This window comes from Mytilus galloprovincialis, chromosome 2, assembly GCF_965363235.1.
Source record: "Mytilus galloprovincialis chromosome 2, xbMytGall1.hap1.1, whole genome shotgun sequence".
Lineage (NCBI taxonomy): Eukaryota > Metazoa > Mollusca > Bivalvia > Mytilida > Mytilidae > Mytilus > Mytilus galloprovincialis.
Genome location: NC_134839.1, coordinates 70561513 through 70582418, shown reverse-complemented (window position 1 = coordinate 70582418; position 20906 = coordinate 70561513). Strand labels below are relative to the sequence as shown.

Genomic DNA, 20906 nt, shown 5'->3' with positions numbered 1-20906 from the left:
TAGTAGTAATCAGTCCACTGCATGACTGTCACATTTGGAAAAAGTCATCAATAATAGTTGTTCCTGTTTGCCAGGGAGTCTTATTTTCAATCAGAAAGACTTGGGAGTCCTACATTCAGTACATGTATGATATTATATCTCGTGTATGCTGCACTGTTAGGTAAATTTGATCAACATCTTTGTTCTTTTATAACATGCAGGATCCTGTTAAAAAAAAAGCTGTCAGATACTGAATGTAAATATATATAAAATTGTAAATGTGTATATATGTCTCTGCCTTAATATAACGCACAGGCACTTGTCTCAGAATCCCCCCCCCCCCCCCTATATACCTTAATATAACACACAAGCACTTGTCTCAGAATTTTTTCCTTATATACCTTAATAAATTAATAAATAAAGGGGGGGGGGGTCTGAGACAAGTGCCTGTGATATCTACCCTTTTATATTGCATAATTATGTGCACTGATGCGAAATTTTGTTATGATGAACGTTGCTCTTGCTGTACCTGGATTTTTGTGTGTACCTCCTTACGGTTTATTTCTTCCTCTGTGATATTTTATCCTGAGGATGATCTGTCCCGGTAATTTTTTTCCAGGCATGGTATTTCACAGGTTGATTTTTTCCAGAGGAGTGAGAATCTATCTGTGTTATGCGGATAGTATGTACCGGTATATATTTGCCGTACTATATTTCACAGAACCGTGTGAAATAGTCCCATTAACTACTATGTAAGTTACTCACAATCAATATATACCTGACTATAATTATAAAATGTTTCACAAAGGTAGACCAAATTTGCATAATTTATCAAAGGGAGGTAATTATGAGCAATTTATATTTTAAAGATATTAATATAATATATTTCTGAATCTATTTTATAGTGAAATTTTTCCTTGAATCTTATTTTTTATATATTCATTTATATAAAAAGATGACTTACAACTTGATTTAATAAGAGAGATAACATTTCACAGGTAAAAACTATCCAGCTGTTAAACATGCTTTTGTTCCAATATATTGTTATGCTATGATTTATTTGATTTCCATATAATCAACAGCTACATCTCTGTCCCCAGACTATTTATATAGTTAAAAATATCATCATAATCAAATTCTTTTATTACTGTTAACAGTAGTAATGCAACTATATTTCTACCTTACTTTTAAATTTATATTTGTACTGAGATCTGAAAACAACTCACTTTTACATGTATTACACTAACCTTATTTAATCATGATATTATTTTCACAATTACGATCTTTGAAATTACTTCTGTTTTTCTTCCCTATGTTTCATGATCATTTTCTTTTTAAAAGGATGATATTGACTTGAATATTTCAGGAAATTTTTTCAAGGATAATTTGTGAAATTATTTACCATTATAATACATTGTTTTTAATAATTTCGCTTTATTTCAAATACACTATTGTTATTTCATAGTATTTTAAAGGATAAGTATTTTTCTAATAACTATAATAAGTTAACTACCCAGATAGAATTTCACGGCAAAGGAAAAAATATCCCAGGGAAATATTTTCCTCCGGATAAAAAAATAACAACAACTACAGTGACATTTTTTCCTCCGGATCAAATTTCACCCGGATATAATTTTGCTTTACACTGAGACTACTATAACATATATGTGTTATAGTAGTCTCAGGTACCTCTTACAATTTTTTTCATTTTAGCAAACCGTTTTGAAGATATCCTGGTGTGCTCCATGTAGTGGAGGAATATACTGATAAGTGAGAAAGTTCGTTCTTCCAAATGAAGGTACGAAATGGTATCGACTTCCTGTCAATTTTCTAATTATGAAAACATGAAAGTTTGATGAACATAAAAGAAAGCTGAACAAGAACCAATAGAAACTGCATAACATGAATTTTGTATCAGGAATTTAATTAGATTTAAGCATTTTTTACAAAAAATATCTCATCTTTAGATGGCAGGATTGGAAGATTTAGGAATCCCTGGAGGTGATTACCTCAGAGAGTCCCTAACAAATTGCTCGGACCCTCTAGCTGCTATTGAAGAATTTCAAACAGAAAATGGAATTCTTTTGCCATCACTTCGTCCTGCATTACCTTTTCTTGACTTGTTTGAAATCAAACGCTTAGATTTCCATAACTCAGTTCTTGAAGAATTAAGTGAAAATTTAACAAACAGAATAGCAGAACTGGCCACCAGTGAACAAAAGAATAGATTTACAACACTTGAGTCTTTGTTGGAAAAGTGTTTCCCAGTGATAAGGGTGAAAAATCTCAGACCTGTTGTCATGTCAATATTGAAACATTTACCTAAGATAGATGATAAATATTTGACAAAAATTCTTGAAGACAAAGAACTTTACTCAGAAGCTGCAGTAGAAGTTAAGAGGCAAATTTGGCAGGAAAATCAAGCACTTTTTGGAGATGAAGTCTCCCCTTTACTTTCACAATATATAAAAGACAAAGAAAGTTCACTCTTTAATCATGAGCACAATTCATTAACTTTCTTTTTGCCATCCCCTCGAACAAGAAGACAAACTGATATAGTTCAAAAACTGGCTGAAATGGTGGGAAGAAATGTTAAACTGTATGATATGGTGTTGCAGTTTTTAAGAACTTTGTTTCTTAGGACAAGAAATGCTCATTACTGTACTCTTAGAGCAGAATTATTGATGGCTTTGCATGATCAAGAAATAAATGAAATCTGCTCTGTAGATCCCTGCCACAAGTTTACATGGTGTGTAGATGCCTGCATTAGAGATAAATATATTGACAGTAAAAGATCCAGAGAATTGCAGGGTTTCTTAGATGGAATTAAAAAAGGACAAGAATTTGTTCTTGGGTATTATTATTTTTCACATGTACATTTGTACAATGTAACAATTAAAAATTAGAATTTGAAAACTTGCTTGCTACATTTTTGTACAAATGTACAAATGTAGGTGATCAATATTGGCTCTTAAATATTTAATTAGGAACCCCAAGATACAAAATGTAACATTCTGCAAGAAATTATGTCACAGCAACAGCAAAAGTCCAGATTGGATATGATTTTTCATCAAAACAGACCTTGCTTTTGTTTTTACATCATCTTACATGTACAAAAAGTACAAATGAACTTTAACCGATGTATTCCTTAAAGGACAAATCAGTATATGTAAATACCAATTTTTTAAGCCAGACCAAAAAAAATATATGTGTGTTTACGGTTACCCGACCGACCCTACTTTTGAGCACTGACCCTAAGTCATTTTATTTCCGTGGTAAAGTGAAAAATAAACATATATCTTCAAAATTAATTACAATGTACATCAATACAACCAAAGAACAATGATCACATTGAAAATATTCATTAAAAAATTGGGTTGTAACTTGTACAACAATTTGTTTGTCTTACTTTTTTCTTGCTTTTCCACAAATACATGTATAGTGAAAGTTTCAAAAATAAAACCTTTTATATATTTTCATTTAATCAAATATATACAAAATTAGAAGTAAATGTACAGATCAGTATTAATGCGATTTAGATGATCTATACAATAGTCCATTTGCCAATTACTGACTTGATTCTATCATTACACTACATACTTTTTAAACAAATTACTTCCCTTTGTCAATCGTAGACTGGTTCCATACCGGACCAAATTGGCTTTTGCCAATGCAAAGCATGATGAATTGAAAGTGATGTATCGACGGTTTAACTTATTTTTCATGAAAAATAATTTCTGATGTCAAAAGTATTTAGCTAAACAACAAATTAATGTAATTAAAAGATTTGAAAACCTTATAGATTACTCACATTATGCACAGGTAAATTTGCTCTTTCTGCTAGCTCTCCATTGTAATTAAAAATTAATGTCCCTCATAAAGGGAGACAACAAAAATAAAAGTCTCTAATTATTGGGTCAATTACGGGAATTGGCAAATAGCCTATTCTAACCACAAATTACATGATTCCAATACTTTTGTTTTTATCTGTGAAAATTAAATGTAATTGAATGTATTTTCATTTTAGAGACTTATCCATGATTTTGTGTGATCCCTATGCATTGAACACCATAGCTTTGTCCATGATGAAGACATTACATCATTGTGTAAATAATGATATTTTACCAAGGGTAAGTAATCTGACCAACACGTAAAATCTCAATGAGGAGATACATATATACATTTTCATAGTTATAGAATATGTTTTATACATACAGTAATAATACTTATACAAATGTCTATAATATACTTTAAAAGGTCAGTTATATAAATTTACTTACTCATGTAAAAAAATTATATAACTGACCTTTTTAAGTACTATAAATTTTTTACTTGAGTAAGTAAATTTGTCAGATTAAAATTTTCTTTTCATTGACAAGGTTAAAACCTCTCCCCATTTGTTTCTACAAAAAATTCTACAGATATTTCAAGTACAACAAATGTAATTATGTTTTACAACCCTGAAATTCTCACATTTTGGGATATCAAGTAGGGTCTAAAGCATGTTTTCTTGTAAGCTAGCTATTTTTTAATTGGACTTCAACAATTCACATGCACTATAAAACAAGGAAATCTACTGCACACATACATGTACATTTGTATGTTAAGTAACTGCACAAGGCCTTAAAAAGTTGCACCGCTTAAGCTGGTAAATAGACACTTATACATGTATTTCGAAAATAACTACATGTATTAACAGGCAACTCAGATTTTAAATGTTAATGAATTTATTCTTTTTTGATATATAGTCAATATATCTTTTATAGACATAAATGAAACACTCCTAAAGCTTTAGATCAAGGTAGTCAAGAGAAACTGAAGATCATATGACTTTCTTGCTTAAGCGAGTCACTAAACAAGGGAGATAAAACTATCCAAATTGATTTATCTGTGCCATTTTATAACAGACACTTATATATAAGTATAACAGGTGACTGACATACTAACAAATAAATGTTTAAACCACCATCAGAATTTGTATCATAGATGAATAATGTTTTTAATATTACCCAAATTTTGTAGACCCATAATTTTTTTATGCTCCACCTACGATAGTAGAGGGGCATTATGTTTTCTGGTCTGTGCGTCCGTTAGTCTGTCGTACCGTTCGTTCGTCTGTGCGTCTGTTCGTCCCGCTTCAGGTTAAAGTTTTTGGTCAAGGTAGTTTTTGATGAAGTTGAAGTCCAATCAACTTTAAACTTAGTACACATGTTCCCCATGATATGATCTTTCTAATTTTAATGCCAAATTAAAGTTTTGACCCAATTTCACTGTCCACTGAATATAGAAAATGATAGTGCAAAGTTCAGGTTAAAGTTTTTGGTCAAGGTAGTTTTTGATGAAGTTGAAGTCCAATCAACTTGAAACTTAGTACACATGTTCCCTATGATATGATCTTTCTAATTTAAATGCCAAATTAAAGTTTTGACCCCAATTTCACGGTCCACTGAACATGGAAAATGATAGTGCGAGTGGGGCATCCGTGTACTATGGACACATTCTTGTTTAGCATTAATATAAGTATTATAATCACTGAACAAGGTAAATGATAGTGCAAACAAAGCAAGTTGTCTTATGGACACATATTCTTGTTTAAGATTGATATACAGATTTTATCAGGTTCTTATCCATCTGTAACTTACTTATAATAAAACTAAACCTTTTCAATTTGATGAAATGTTCAAAATAGGATATATTAATATTGTTGTCCAATCATTAAGATACAGCATTTGTACAGAGATGAAGCTATGTAACTTAATAAATCAAGGAAACGTTCAAGATCTTTTATAGAGAATTAAGCGATGGGAAAATGATTAGTTAAAATTTCTAATTTTTATTCATCACATATTTTTAGGACAATATGGATGTTGTGCTTCTTACAAGAATGATGGCACTGGGACTTGGTGCATGGGATATGATTGACAGTCAGCTGTTCAGGGAACCTAAACTGGTAAGTTTATTGTTTTAAAGAATTGTTAATATATAAATGGAAAGTACTAGGATTAAACTGGTAAGTTTATTGTTTTAAAGAATTGTTAATATATAAAGGGAAAGTACTAGGATTAATGTACAGCCTTCAACTATGAACATATAGCAAGCTAAAATTTAAAAAAAATACTGGTATGACAAAATTGAAAACATGTCAAATTAGAAAAACAACTGCCTGATTTATGTACATAACACTTTATGAAAAACAAATAAGATAAGCAGCAAACAAAGAAAATTACAGAATAACTGAATCATGTCAGCACACACAACATGTGGCTCAGAGCAAAGAAAATCACAGAATATCAGACTCATGTAAAACTTTGGACAGGCACACACAACATGTAGCTGAGAAGAGTTTTTTAAAGTTTTCAGACACATTTGTTTCTTTTTACTCTAACTGTGCCTCCTCTGATATAATTTATCAATAGGAATTATTTATTTAATTCTAATGATTTGATCCTTTAGCTTTCAAGATTGGTTGTTCTGAATTTCTATTTACCGTATATGCTTATTTTCATCTCCTCATGTTGCAGCATTTTAATATTTCTTGGACTTCATTGCCATTTACCGATATAGGTGTAATGTAAACAAAAGTTGTCAAGAAGAAGCCATGGTGTATTAGTAAATATAGTGACATACCAATTATACACAATATCATAGAAGGCCTTAAAATACACACAAAAAAGACATACAGTTTTTAAAATTTTCAATATTGGTTTCAGACTCACTATAAAAAGCAAATGTAACAACAAACTATTTAATTTATCGTAGTGCTTCTCTTTTTAAACAGTTGCTTGTCTTGTGAATTTTAACCCAGTTCTTGCATACACTCATTATTTCTCACTCACATTATTATATGAAAATCAAGTAACTTTTTTTCTTTTCAGTAAAAAAAAATGATTCATTTTCTTTTTATACAACACTAATATCAAGGGAGATTATTCATAATTTAAAAAAACTTTCAGATAAAACTTTCCTTATACCTATCAATTATTGAATGCAAAATTCATGTGATTTAGGAATACCTAACATTTAAAGTCATATAGATTGCACTTTGTAAATACAGCTGTTTATCAAACCACGCCTCTTTTGGGAAGATTTAGAATATTCATAGAAAATTAATTTTGTTTACATACTGGTTCCCAGTTATGCTCTCTGTGTTCCATCTCATAGAGACATAACTTGGGAATGTTACCAGTAAATATATATGTGCATATTGTTTACATTGAAAGCTGTGGTAACCCTTCATTCGAGGTAGGGGTAGTTAAGAAAATTAGTGTTAGTTTAAACTCAGAAAAGTTCAGGGCATATAAACGTTGAAAATATGCCGCACAGCCCTATATTTTGACCTTTGAAAAAAATTGTAGTGCATATGAACTTTCAATTCTAGGATAAGAATTTTTTCAAAACTTCATAGTAAAAGTGGTACAGTTTTAGCAGTAAAAGGAGTTCCTATGGGAAATTGCATTGTCAATATTTACAGAAATGCAACCTATATAGGGTGAAAAAAGAGAACATTCAGAATTTAACCAAATTTGCTTTATCTCACAGATTTTAAAGAAATTAACTCAAATATGAAGTTTTATAAATATTTCATTAAGATTGATAGAATCCCGGGGCTTAGATATGATGAATCAGCATAAATTCACAGTTTACAGTATGCATAGTTTACTTAAAGTCCTGAATACAAAATTAATTCATAATATTTGTTAAATTGTTAAGAAGTGCTTATATTTACTCTTCGCAGTCATTGAAACTCATCGATCCTTCCTGAATATTATTTATGGGGTGTTTGTGTCCTGTCGATAACCCAAAAGTTAGCCGTAACACCTAAATCTGCTTTTTTGTCACCACGGCATAAAAAATACAAGCTAGAAATACAAAAATATCTCAACAAAACTTACAATAGTGTGTTCTATCCTGAATATGTACTAAATATTCCAAATTGCTAGAAACAGCAGAATAATTTAGGAAATTTGAGGCCCCAGGGGCAAAAAACATAGAAAATTGCCTACCCCCTGGGTCTTAAAACAGATAATTAAACTTGTAAATGCTATGATTTTATGATTTTTAAGTTCTTGATATAGAAAACAATAACTATGCTTGAAAGTTATGCAAAAATCAGATGTTATCTGTTAGCAGTCATCTCTTTATCATTTTAAGTGAATTTATATCTCAGACTGGTATCTGCATACGTAACAACTATTGCAAATATGGCTTTGTTTGAACACTTCTAGCATATTTATTAGGTAAATTGTGTCAGATATATGGCTACAGATGACACTGTTGTGACAAGAATTCTAAATTGACCATTTGAGGCAGAAAATAAGAACTTTAAAATGTTTGGCTTTGAGCGTTCCTGATGAAGGTAAATCCAGAAAAGCGTTTCGGACGCAATAAATTATTAAACGTGTTGTTTTATATTTTTAATTGACAAATAGGCATACAGTAAGATGTGGACTGGAGACAGGATTGGATATTTTATATAAACTTGAATGTTGTAATGATTGACTGCTAAACATAACATTTATAGTATTCTGATATGCTTTTAATATGTTATCAAAACAGTTTTAAACACGTTCTAGGCATTTTATATCAGAAAATATGCAAATAGGGTAAGCTGGAAATAATTAAAGTCTTGTTTTCAAATTCTTTTAAAAATTGAAACAGGGGAGGTGGTATAAAATGTTCAGTAAAAAAAACTTAAAGTATACACAGTGATTTCTGTCAGGCTATAATTCTGATAAATGAGTATTAATGTGAGAAAAACTAATTTTAGAGAGTTTTCTATTTGAATAAATGTTTGTATAGGTTGCACTTTGTAAATACAGCTGTTTATCAAACCACGCCTCTTTTGGGGAGATTTAGAATATTCATAGAAATTTAATTTTGTTTACATACTGGTTCCCAGTTATGCTCTCTGTGTTCCATCTCATAGAGACATAACTTGCGAATGTTACCAGTAAATATATATGTGCATATTGTTTACATTGAAAGCTGTGGAAACCCTTCATTCGAGGTAGGGGTAGTTAAGAAAATTAGTGTTAGTTTAAACTCAGAAAAGTTCAGGGCATATAAACGTTGAGAATATGCCGCACAGCCCTATATTTTGACCTTTGAAAAAAATTGTAGTGCATATGAACTTTCAATTCTAGGATAAGAATTTTTTCAAAACTTCATAGTAAAAGTGGTATAGTTTTAGCCGTAAAAGGAGTTCCTATGGGAAATTGCATTGTCAATATTTACAGAAATGCAACCTATAGACCCTTGAACCGTTCTCATTATTAAAGTCTCAATTGGGTGGTACAATCTATTGTTTAATGTTAGCAAACTTATTTGGATCAACAGCATTGTTGTAAAGAAAATAATTCACAAGCATTATTTCCCCGCAGAAAATTAATAGCAATCATTGGTTATACAAAAGTACAAAACAGATAAGATGCAAAAAAATCTGAATTATTATATCACTTAGGATATAAGTACTTGTAGATTGTCAATAAATTAAAAAATTCTCATCTGACACACAACACTTAAATTGTTTTCCAGGATGTTAACATAATTATCAAATTTCTACCAATGATTACATCTATGATGGTGGAGGATCAGATGAGAAGTTTGACTGGTAGACCAGTAGAGGAATATGTCCACAACCTAAAAATCCCTTCAGATAATTTCATTTTATATATAAAAGATAACTCTATTGCCAGTATGATAGCTATGTACTATACACTACAGGTAAAGTAGAATTATTGTCATAAAAAATATATAACCAATGTTTTCTTTGTTTTAAAGTAAGGATTTGTTCAAGGGGAATGTCAAAATCTGCTTTATTAAACATATTTAACAAAATTACATGGATGGGGTTCGTATCATGCTATGATGTTGTTGTTGTTGTTGGACAATAACTTGTGTGTTAGTGTATGGATCTCTTTGACATTGTACCACAAGGTTCAATATCACAAAAGGAAGGTTGGAATTTAGTTTTTGGGTTCTTGCCCTAAACATGCAGGAATAAAGCGCAAAAAGGGGCCAAAAACAAGCATTGTTTTAGTTTCTAGACAATAACTTGTGTTTAAGTGTATGGTTCTTTCTAAAATTGTAATACAAGATTTCATACTACAAAGGGAAGGCTTGGATTGAGTTTGGGGGTAGTTACTCCAAGGGGGGTCAAAAAGTAAGTGGAGGGTTTTGATTTTTTTTTTTTCTTTAAATTTTTTTTAAATTTCAAATTCAATTGCACAGTATTGCGCAATAGATTTTTATGATCTTTGACCACATTTATTTTGTGTCTGAAACCTATATAAGATCAAAAGTTAGATGACAATCCAAATTAAGACAGTATCAAGCTTAAATACTGTGTCCAAATTTTCCCCAACTCAACTGTTCAGAGTTGGACCTCTGCGGTCGTATCAGAGTTCACTCAGCAAAGCATTTTATTTTGTATTCTATCCAGATAATTTTAGTGTCTGGAAATGCTTGTATGAAAAAAATAAGATGTGATGTGGTGTGATTGCCAATGAGACAACTTTTCTACGGAGACCTAATGGCATAGATTTCAGCTACTATAAGTTACTGTACTGAACCCAACATTGAACAAAACCAATGACAGTCTGCAAGCTATGAAAGGCCTTTAAATAACAAATGTAAGAAGACAAAATGAAACACCTGAAATATGTTTAATACAAAAAAACAATAAGATGCCTGTTACATTCCTATAAAGTGATTGCTGATTTTACTAATTTAATTCTTTATACATTAGATTTTCCAATCAAGATGCTATTGTTCTATTGTTTTTGGATCTTTATTTTGGGAAAATTATATCAAGACAATTTCCTCTTTTTGTCCAATTTTTGTAGATCAGACACATAGTATGTGTGTTTACAAAAAATGTCTTGATTTAGGAAGGTGTTTTCTCCAGTTCAAATAACCCTTCAAAATCTTTAAATCACATTATAACAAAACAGATTCAGTGTAAATTTAAGAATAAGCTTCGGCAAATTTATGTTTCTTAGTTGGAAACCACAGAGTTTACATTTTAGGTTGAGTTTAGATAAGATTAATTAATATTTTATAATGTTGTTTTTTTTACTGTTATTTTTTTGTAGGTATCAAGGAATAGAGATAAAGTGGCTGTATTACAGATCTTGCCATCCCTTGTTCATTCTGAGAATGACCGTGCCTATGAAGACACATTTTTACACTGCCTAATAGCTTATCTCTTGTCCATGGGTGATGATTTTTCATATGATGATTTTTGTGTTTGTGTTTTAGATGATTTTTTACTGGTATGTACATTTTTTATACCCCACGCAACGGGTTGCGGAGGGTATAATGTTTTTGACCCGTCCTTCCGTCAGTCCGTCAGTCCTGTTTCTTGTCATCGCAACTCCTCTCAAACCACACAACAGAATTTCACGAAACCTTTTCAGATAATAAGGACATACTATGTAGTTGTGCATATCGACGGGAAATTGCGATTCAATTTTTTTTCTAGGAGTTACGCCCCTTTGAACTTATTTACTTTAATGTACTACTGCAACAGTTTGTCATCGCAACTCCTCTCAAACCACACAACAGAATTTCATGAAACCTTTTCAGATAATAAGGACATACTATGTAGTTGTGCATATCGACGGGAAATTGCGATTAAATTTTTTTCTAGGAGTTACGCCCCTTTGAACTTATTTACTTTAATGTACTACTGCAACAGTTTGTCATCGCAACTCCTCTCAAACCACACAACAGAATTTCATGAAACCTTTTCAGATAATAAGGACATACTACGTAGATGTGCATATCGACAGGAAATTGCGATTCAATTTTTTTTCTAGGAGTTACGCCCCTTTGAACTTATTTACTTTAATGTACTACTGCAACAGTTTGTCATCGCAACTCCTCTCAAACCACACAACAGAATTTCATGAAACCTTTTCAGATAATAAGGACACACTAAGTAGATGTGCATGTCGACAGGAAATTACGATTCAATTTTTTTCCCAGGAGTTACGCCCCTTTGAACATATTTGCCCAATATACTACTGCAACCTTTTGTCATCGCAACTCCTCTCAAACCACACAACAGAATTTCATGAAACCTTTTCAGATAATAAGGACATACTTTGTAGATGTGCATATCGACAGGAAGATATGATTCAATTTTTTTTCTAGGAGTTGCACCCCTTTGAACTTATTTGTTTCAATGTACTTCTGCAACAGTTTGTCATCGCAACTCCTCTGAAACCACACAACATAATTTCATAAAAACTTTGTAGATAATAAGGACAAACTATGTAGATGTGCATATTGACAGGAAATTATGACTCAATTTTTTTTTCTTATACAATTTTTTTTTCTTACACATATTTTATTTCTCCAATGACAATGTGGGGACGTGGGGTATGTGAGCGTGCTCACTAAGGTTCTTTAATTATTTTATGCTTTTCTGAAGGGAAATAGAAATACCACTATCAATCTATTTGCTTTTTTTCCATCAATCAATCCTCATTAACAATTTAAGCCCGTTTAAGTTCCAGTTTTGCATTCAATCTCCATCAAACTTGTTCCTTGTCACTCGTGAGGTATACAAAAAGTTACTTCTAAATTTTGCTACATGTATCTATAAATCTTCAAAGCGAAAATATAATACATATACTTTAGGAGTAGGGGCTATATTGCAATCACCTTGTCCTGTCTTTTTGTCTTTGTTAAACAAATATTTTGGTCACCCTCAACTTAGAAACATACCGAAAAACTCTATATTTGGGCATCAGCTTAACTGTTTAGAATTGTGTTACATGTTAGTACTTTTCCAAACCTGTTGGATACCAACTTCCAGTTTGCATATATTTAATTATCTTGTAATATGTATTTCATTATATGCTTCCAATAACACGGCTTGATGTTTAATTTAAATTTAATGAGGTTAAAACTCTTCAAAAAATATGTTTGATATTGTTGTCTGTATTATTTTGAAAAATTAGGTTATCTTAAGGTTAAGATTTTGTAGTTTTTGTTACTAGTATTATTGTATACATTATATACTCAGCTTGATATCTGAGATAATATAGGCTATAGAGGATTCATTATTATTCTTTGGATACAAATTTTCGTGGATTTCGTGGGTACAGGTGAACCATGAATTAAAATGTTTAATGAATTACAAATTTTCTGTAAGGTTGTATGCAGACTTTGGCAAAACCACAAAATTAAATGACCACCAAATTACAAGTTTTCATCAATCCATGAAAATTGGTACCCACGAAAATAAATGAATTTACATTATGTGTTCAAAAACTTATGCAGTGAAATAACTAAACATTAAAGCCATGTTTATAGATTATAATGTACTTTGGATATACCGATATATGAAACTGTTAATTAAATAGCCCAGTTCTGTGTTTATTAAACATTCAGAAAAACAATTATTTTTTTCTTTTCAGCCATCAATTTCAAAGGAGAACGTTTTGAGACACCTTTTAAGACTTGTTTGGTATATTCATCATAAGTTACCTGGAGCTAGACTTGAGGCACTTCTTGAGGGAATAGCACCAAATAATGAGGTAGTTTATACATTAACGATGGTATATTCAGTAGGGGGCTTAGTCACTCCCTACAAAAATATGGTTGAAACCAAAAATTGACCAGAGTTATTGCCCTTAAATAATTGGTTTAGTGTTATTTTAAACTTTCTGTTTTTAAAGTCAAAGATGATATAAAGAAAATTAAACAGCTGAAATGATCTACAATGCAAGTGTCTAGTAGTTGTTGTCTCCGATAATGTTTAATCATGAAACATGCATTATTTTTTTGGAATTAGGCTGTTAGTACATGTATTTCTTTTGTTATCCTTTGGCTTTTGATAGATAACCGTACAGTACTCATTTTGCTCATTGCTGAAGATGTTTAATAGTTTATTGATATCTCTGTACTTTGGTCTTTGATGGTATATTTTTTTCTTAAACAATACTCATACCGCAGCTTCTGAATATGTTATATTACCACAGGAGTTATTTCCCTTAAATGATGATATTTGAGCTTTAGCTTTTCTGCTTAGTACCTCTGAAACTGCTGTACCAATTTTCACTCAACTTGAAAATGAATGATTGACACTACTTACAGGTTGTAGATTATAGTTTGTGAATTATATTATAGTCTATAACCAAACACAACTGAAATGGAACATACAGTGGAAAAATGTCTAAAAACTTAATGATTTTATTAGATAGGGAAAATCTGACATGGGGAAACAATACTTTGTTCAGTGGCAGATCCAGAAATATTTATAAGGAGGGCCCACTGACCGCTCCAGTCATGCTTCAGTGATTCAACCAAATTTTTCCCATAAAGGGTGCCCTGTTCCCTTTAAATCAGCCTCTGTTGATAGTCATGTATATTTATAAAAAAAAAATGTAAAACATCTTTTGTTGGTTTAGTTGCACTTCAATAATGATTTTTATAAACTTTTAGCATTTTTAGATATTATCTTAACAAAAAGAGAATGTATAGAGAAGATATTGTAACTATTTTTTAACCAGAATTTTAAAGAAATATCAATAAAGCATATTATTGCCTGATGACAATTGGTAGTCCAAGAGCCTCTAGCAATTATTTGTGCATGACATACTCTTTAAACCTATACTATGATAAGTACATTTTAAAAAAGATATGCTCCCAATCATTTTAAAATAAGTTCTCATCACTTATTTTAATAAGATTGATATGCTCCATAACTTTATCATTTATTTTTTATTTGCAGCATAGTGAAGCAGTACATACAATGTATGCACTCCTTGTAGACAAGGTAAAAAATTACCAACCTCAAGACCCTGTCTTGCCTCCTGAAGAACTGGACTCACCATTAGTTTGTGTTCCCACACCAGCCCCTCTCTGAAAAGAAGGTTCTACAAACCACAAGGGGGATTCTATGTAAATAGTGGACAGCTGATCCACATGAGAAGTTTAAAAAGCATAAGAAACATTCCAGATGCACCAGAAATAAAGCATGTACAGTTCTGTATGTTTGCTAGTGATGATTTCAAAGTTGAAAGAAAAGTGTAGAGCCACTCATTGAAATATTAAAAAATCACATATTCATTGTTGTTAATACCAAATTACATATTTGCTATACATTCATAAAGTCAGAGGGGTCTATATAATCATCTAAATGAAAAGCTATGATATTATAGGGGCATTTTTGGCAATATGTTTATTACCATAACCATCACAATTTTCCTTCAGTCAATTCTCAACAGTACATTAAGACAATATGAAACATATAAAGGTCAAAACACCAGCATTCAGTCATTTTTAGCCCACCTTTGATATGGCCTATTAATTTGGATTCATTGTAATTATAAAGTTCCTTCTAAATGTTGGATAGTTTGAAGATAAAGTTAGACATAGTTCATCACTAATTTGTCTGTCAGATAGAGCTTTGGGTTTAAATAGTTATCTCCATTTATCAAAAGATAGTATCGAACTAACCTGACTCAAAGGGTCAAGTGAGTTTTCTCAAAAAAACAGTTTGTTATCAATGGGGTCAACAATTGTGTAATTCTGACCCGACAAGTACAACTTAGGTAGTAGGGTTTTGTTTTCTTTACGAAGCCTATGTTGATATTTATTTCATAGTTGACTTTTGATGTTTTTTGAGCTTGTGTTGACTAAATCTAAGATTGCCTTGTCCAGACGACAGTAATCCTCCAATGTATTGTACACATTTACACACAGTCTACAGTAAAACACACAATTAATGACAACAAATGAGGAAACTACTTTGTTTTCTTTACATCTTTGGTGAAACAGTCCTCTCAGGAAATTTTCATCCTGCAAAACATTTTTCATACTAATGATTAGTTAGACATAAAATTCATATTTTAATAAATGTACTTTATGAAGCTGTGACAGCTTACATGGTTACATTCTGCTGAGTTTACTTACAATTGCCATAGAACAACATGGTAAACATATTGTTGACTGTTTTGAGCTATCATTCTTTCATGTTTGTGTCTATATATAGGTTGTGGCATATTGTGTCAATTCTTACAATCTCATATCTTTATTGATTCATAGTGTGTAAGTGTTGTATGTCGCTGTTCAAGATAAGCTGGGGATGGTTGAGCAAACAAAATATATTTGCAACCCTCACCACCACATTCTAAACGCAATCCTACAATCCAGTTGTGGCCTTTGTGTTCATTCTTTTTTTTATATAAACTGAATGCTTAAATTGAATTGTTGTTCTACTTAATTTTTAGTAAAAAAATTATATGTTTTCACAGATAGTGAATAACTTTTAACAGCATGTCACATCTATTAGTCAACTGAATGTGTGGTTGAGGCGAACTTGGAACATATTTACCAAACTGTGTTTGAAAATGCCAAATGAGATAGAGACCTTGTTAGATGGATGATGTGCCTTGAGTTGAAAAATACCCAATCTTAATTTTGAGGTTATTGGGTCAAATGACTATGTCACATCAGTAATTGATAAACAGGCAATATTTCATTTTGGGTCTATAGGTCATTGTCATGGTCATTGTGCACATGAATAGATAAAATTTTTAAATGCTGCACAAAAAGCAAGCAATATGCTTGTATTTCTTTCCTGAAATTCTCTTGTCTACCTTTCTATATAAGTAATTGAAGTTTTCCTGTTTCATGCTGGCAGTTGCCTGAAAAATGAGAATGTTACCTAACAGATTTATTCGCCACTAAGCAACGTTTTATTTCTTTTTTTATGCCCCCTCTGTAGCGGAGGGGGCAGTAAGTCCGTCTGTACGTACTACGTCCCAAAGTTTGTTTCCGTTCTCTAACTTTAGTTTGCATCGACCAAATGTTATGAAACTATACACACAATTACTATTACCACTAAATACAGATCCGATTTGAATTAATGTTGTTTCACTTTTACCGTTCTAGAGTTATTCCCCATTACAAATGAAAAAATTGCTCAATTTTTCATTTCTGTTCTCTAACTTAAGTTTGCCTCAACCAAATGTTATGAAACTTATACACAATGCGTAATACTACAATATACAGATAAAGTTTGAATTTTGATGCTGCCACTTTTATTGTTCTAAGGTTATGCCCTGTAACAAATGGAAAAATTGCTGAAAAATTTCAAAAAAATCAATCAAGTACATTTTTTTTTAAATTGGAGTTATCTTCCTTTGTCCATGATTATAGTTGAATCAACTACAATCAATGCCTTTTAATGTATTTTTTGAAAAATTGGAGTTATCTTTCTTTGTCCAGAATGGTAGTTGAATCACCTAAAACCAATGCTTTATGAAATCTTCTTTGAAAATTGGAGTTATCTTTCTTTATACATAATAGTAGTTGAATCAACTTAAATCAATGCTTTATACAATGCAATATTCACTTTTACTACCAACTGTTAAATTAAAGCAATCTTTACCAATCAGTGATTACAAGCACTTTGATTACCATTCTAGGGTTATGCCCCTTTACAAATAGAAAAATTGAAGAATTTTTTCGTTTCTGTTCTGTTACCGGTAACTTACGTTTTTCTCAACTAAATTTAATGAAATGTGTATACAATGCTTATTACCTCTAAACTCAGTTTAAGTTCAATTTTTGGCAGCTTCACTTTTACAGTTCTTGAGTTTTGTCCCTTTATAACATTATATGCTAGCGGGGGGCATCATCTGTGTCCCTTTGGACACATTCCCCATTTTTTATAGAAATTTTTTAAAACTTGCTTGATTTAATACCGCAGTCCCACTAGGCCACGATCGCACTACGATCTGTGAAAAAAATGCAAATTTTGATGATCGTGTAGATTGCAGTAAGGTCGTACAACGGTCATGGTGAGGTCTTCAAGATCGTGATGAGCGTGGCCAACTTTGAACATGTTCAAAACATTTTACAATCGTGGTGCGGTCGTGGCATAATCAGGTCGTAGTGAGAGCGTACTCAGATCGTAGTAAGATCGCAAAGGTCGCTGTACCCTCGTAGTGAAAGCGTGATTTTATTCGGAGAGACTACGCTACGATCTCACAGCGACTACGCTTCCACTACGACTATACCACGCTGTTTACGACCATAGTACGATTCTAGCACGCCCTTGCCGTCCTTATCACATTCTTCTTGCGACCTGACTACGTTCATACTACGACCATCATTCTCATTGTCTTTTTCACCAAACATATATAAAAGCTCCCTAGATTTTGTTAGTCTGTATGTAATTATCCATTTGCTCTAACGGATCAACCATGCTTCTCGTTTTTATATAGATTAGACCGTTGTTTTTCCCGTTTAGATGGTTTTAAACTAGTAATTTTTGGGCCCTTTATAGCTTGCTGTTCGGTGAGCCAAGGCTCCGTGTTGAAGGCCGTAACTGGCCTATAATGGTTTACTTTTATGCTTGGAGGGAGAGTTGTCTCATTGACAATCATACCACATCTTCCTATATCTATTGACACATCTGTGTCATCTCTGCTATCGTTCACTAAAATATCGTCATTTGAGCTTTATGGACCAGCAATAGGTTGTAATTTAGGTTGAATTGATCATGATTCGTTACTTTGCTCCCTCTGCCTCTACATCAACCTCTAGCAACACGACAACGTGTTCTAGTAGATTTTGGTGGCATGACTGTATTGTTTCCGAAAAATCTACGTATTTATCAGAAATGAAGGAATGGGACAGTATTGATATGGAACACAATATTGACGTTATTGCTAGGAATGTAGTAAGATCGCGGTATAAACGTAGTATAATCGTGCCATAATCGCATTAGAAGCGTGGTAAGATCGTTCTGCAATCGGATAACTCGTGGTATGGTCGTAGTAAGAACGCGAAGAGCGTAGAACGATCTTGATAAGCGTAGTATGGTCGCAGAATAAGCGCGGTGAGGATGTGGTATAATCGTAACGGGATCGTTGTGGAAACGTAATGAGGACGTCGTAGCATCGTGAAATCAACGAACAATTCCATTTTCATGCCGCTCATACCGCGACCTCATTGATCTGAATATATTTTAGATCGCGATGAGCGTGGTGCGATCGTGGTCTAGTGGGACTGGGGCTTAAAAATAATGTCGAAATGTCAATGCAAATTTCGTTATGACATTTATGAGCAAGTCTTACTTAATACCGCAGTCTCACTAGGCCACGATCGCACTACGATCTGTGAAAAAAAAATGCAAATTTTGATGATCGTAGTACGATCGTGTAGATCGCAGTAAGGTCGTTTCGCGGTCGTGTTGAGGTCTTAAAGATCGTGATGAGCGTGGCCAACTTTGTACATGTTCAAAACAATCTTAGTGCGGTCGTGGCGAAATCAGGTCGTAGTAGAAGCGAAGTGAGAGCGCACTAAGGTCGTAGTAAGATCGCAAAGGTCGCTGTACCATCGTAGCGAGAGCGTGATTCTATTCGGAGAGACTGCACTACGATCTCACAGCGACGTTATTACGACCTCACTGCGACCATCACGTTCTCACCGCGGCACAACTACGCTTCCACTACGACAATACCACGTTTACATCACGCTGTTCAAGACCATAGTACGATTCTAGCACGCCCTTGCCGTCCTCATCACGCTCTTTTTACGACCCGACTACGTTCATACTACGACCAATATTTTCTTTATCATTTTCACATAAAATATATTATATATATCTCCAGGTATTGTTTGTCTGTATGTAGTTCTTGTCCATTTTCTCTAACGGCTCAACCATGCTTCTCGTTTATATAGATTAGAACGTCGGTTTTCCCGTTTGAATGGTTTTACACTAGTTATTTTTGGGCCCTTTATAGCTTGCTGAACGGTGTGAGCTAAGGCTCCGTGTTGAAGGCCGTACCTTGGCCTATAATTGTTTTAGAATTGTCCTCGGAGATCGGTATTTTTGTTATTTTACTTTATTGATAATATAACTATATTTTGTCCTTTGTAATTTGATTTTTACCTCTGGTAATGTGTAACCTGGTAATTCTGGTAGTCTTACAACAGAGATACAGGGTGCTTTCATGTCTTCTGGCATGCCTAACACGTCCGTCTTCCAAGATGACGTCAACATTGGAACTACTTTACTCAAAATACTTTCTGCATATTCATGAAGCTTATCCTATGATTATACATACATATTGGAACATTTAGCAGTTTAGTTTGATATAGTTCTTTTACAAATAGATTACGAAGATTCCAGAACATTAGTCATTAGAAATATAAATAATAACAATGTATACCCAAAAAATCTATGAACAAACATATACCAAAAAAATCTATGAACTAACACATATACCAAAAAAATCTATGAACTATTATCCCAAAAAATCTATGAACTAACTAACGTATACCAAAATATTTTTAGTAAGTTTTTCAGTCATTCGCAGTGCAGTATTCCTCATGATGGAGACTGCTTTTGTTGTTGAATCTTTGTCATTTCGTACTTTTCGAAGCCATTTAGATCCTAGTACCCGATTTTTTTCAATTCATACCATCTTACTCCCTGTAAATTGTTTGGGTAGTACCATCATGAGCTTACAGGCCACAGCAGCGGTACATATCCGGTTGAGCTATATAAAATTATGATATCAATGACAATGTTCATGGCAAATGCTTCTAAAATAAACTGGAGATAGTCTTTTTTTTATTAAGCATATAACAAAATTACAACCAAAGCTTGCCTTACCAAAAGTTGTGTGCTAAAAATATAACAGCATGTCCGTATTCAATAATTGGCAAAGTTTCTAACATATGTATCTAATGATTATCAATAACATAAGGTGTACATTGATATTCGCGTTGAATATAGAATGAAATTCAAAACAGTGTGGTTGTGGCCATTGAATAACACATTAAATTCATCCATTGACTGGGACAATTTACGTGAACGTTTGTCTGTAACGACCACTGTTCACGACGTACCTACGATAGACATTTAAACTGTGGTCACCAAAGGTAGACCACACAAA

The 20906-nt window shown here is 32.6% G+C and overlaps 2 protein-coding genes across 2 annotated transcripts in view; one reads left to right on the top strand and one right to left on the bottom strand.

The window, feature by feature from the left end:
- Nucleotides 1-1794: 1794 nt before the first annotated feature.
- Nucleotides 1795-15060, top strand: LOC143064286 (negative elongation factor B-like). The gene is made up of 7 exons (XM_076237020.1): nt 1795-2833; nt 4007-4109; nt 5834-5929; nt 9514-9702; nt 11073-11252; nt 13407-13526; nt 14723-15060. The coding sequence occupies exons 1-7, from the start codon at nt 1947-1949 to the stop codon at nt 14855-14857; spliced, it is 1710 nt and encodes a 569-aa protein (XP_076093135.1). The 5' UTR covers nt 1795-1946; the 3' UTR covers nt 14858-15060.
- Nucleotides 15061-15157: 97 nt separating this feature from the next.
- The window catches only part of LOC143062532 (uncharacterized), a 51885-nt gene continuing 46136 nt past the window's right edge, over nt 15158-20906 (bottom strand). The window contains exons 9-10 of the mRNA XM_076234198.1: nt 19898-20056; nt 15158-15792 (exon numbers count right to left, since the gene is read on the bottom strand). Of these exons, the coding sequence (XP_076090313.1) occupies nt 15592-15792; nt 19898-20056 (360 nt within the window). The 3' untranslated portion in view covers nt 15158-15591. The remainder of the gene's footprint in view (nt 15793-19897; nt 20057-20906) is intronic.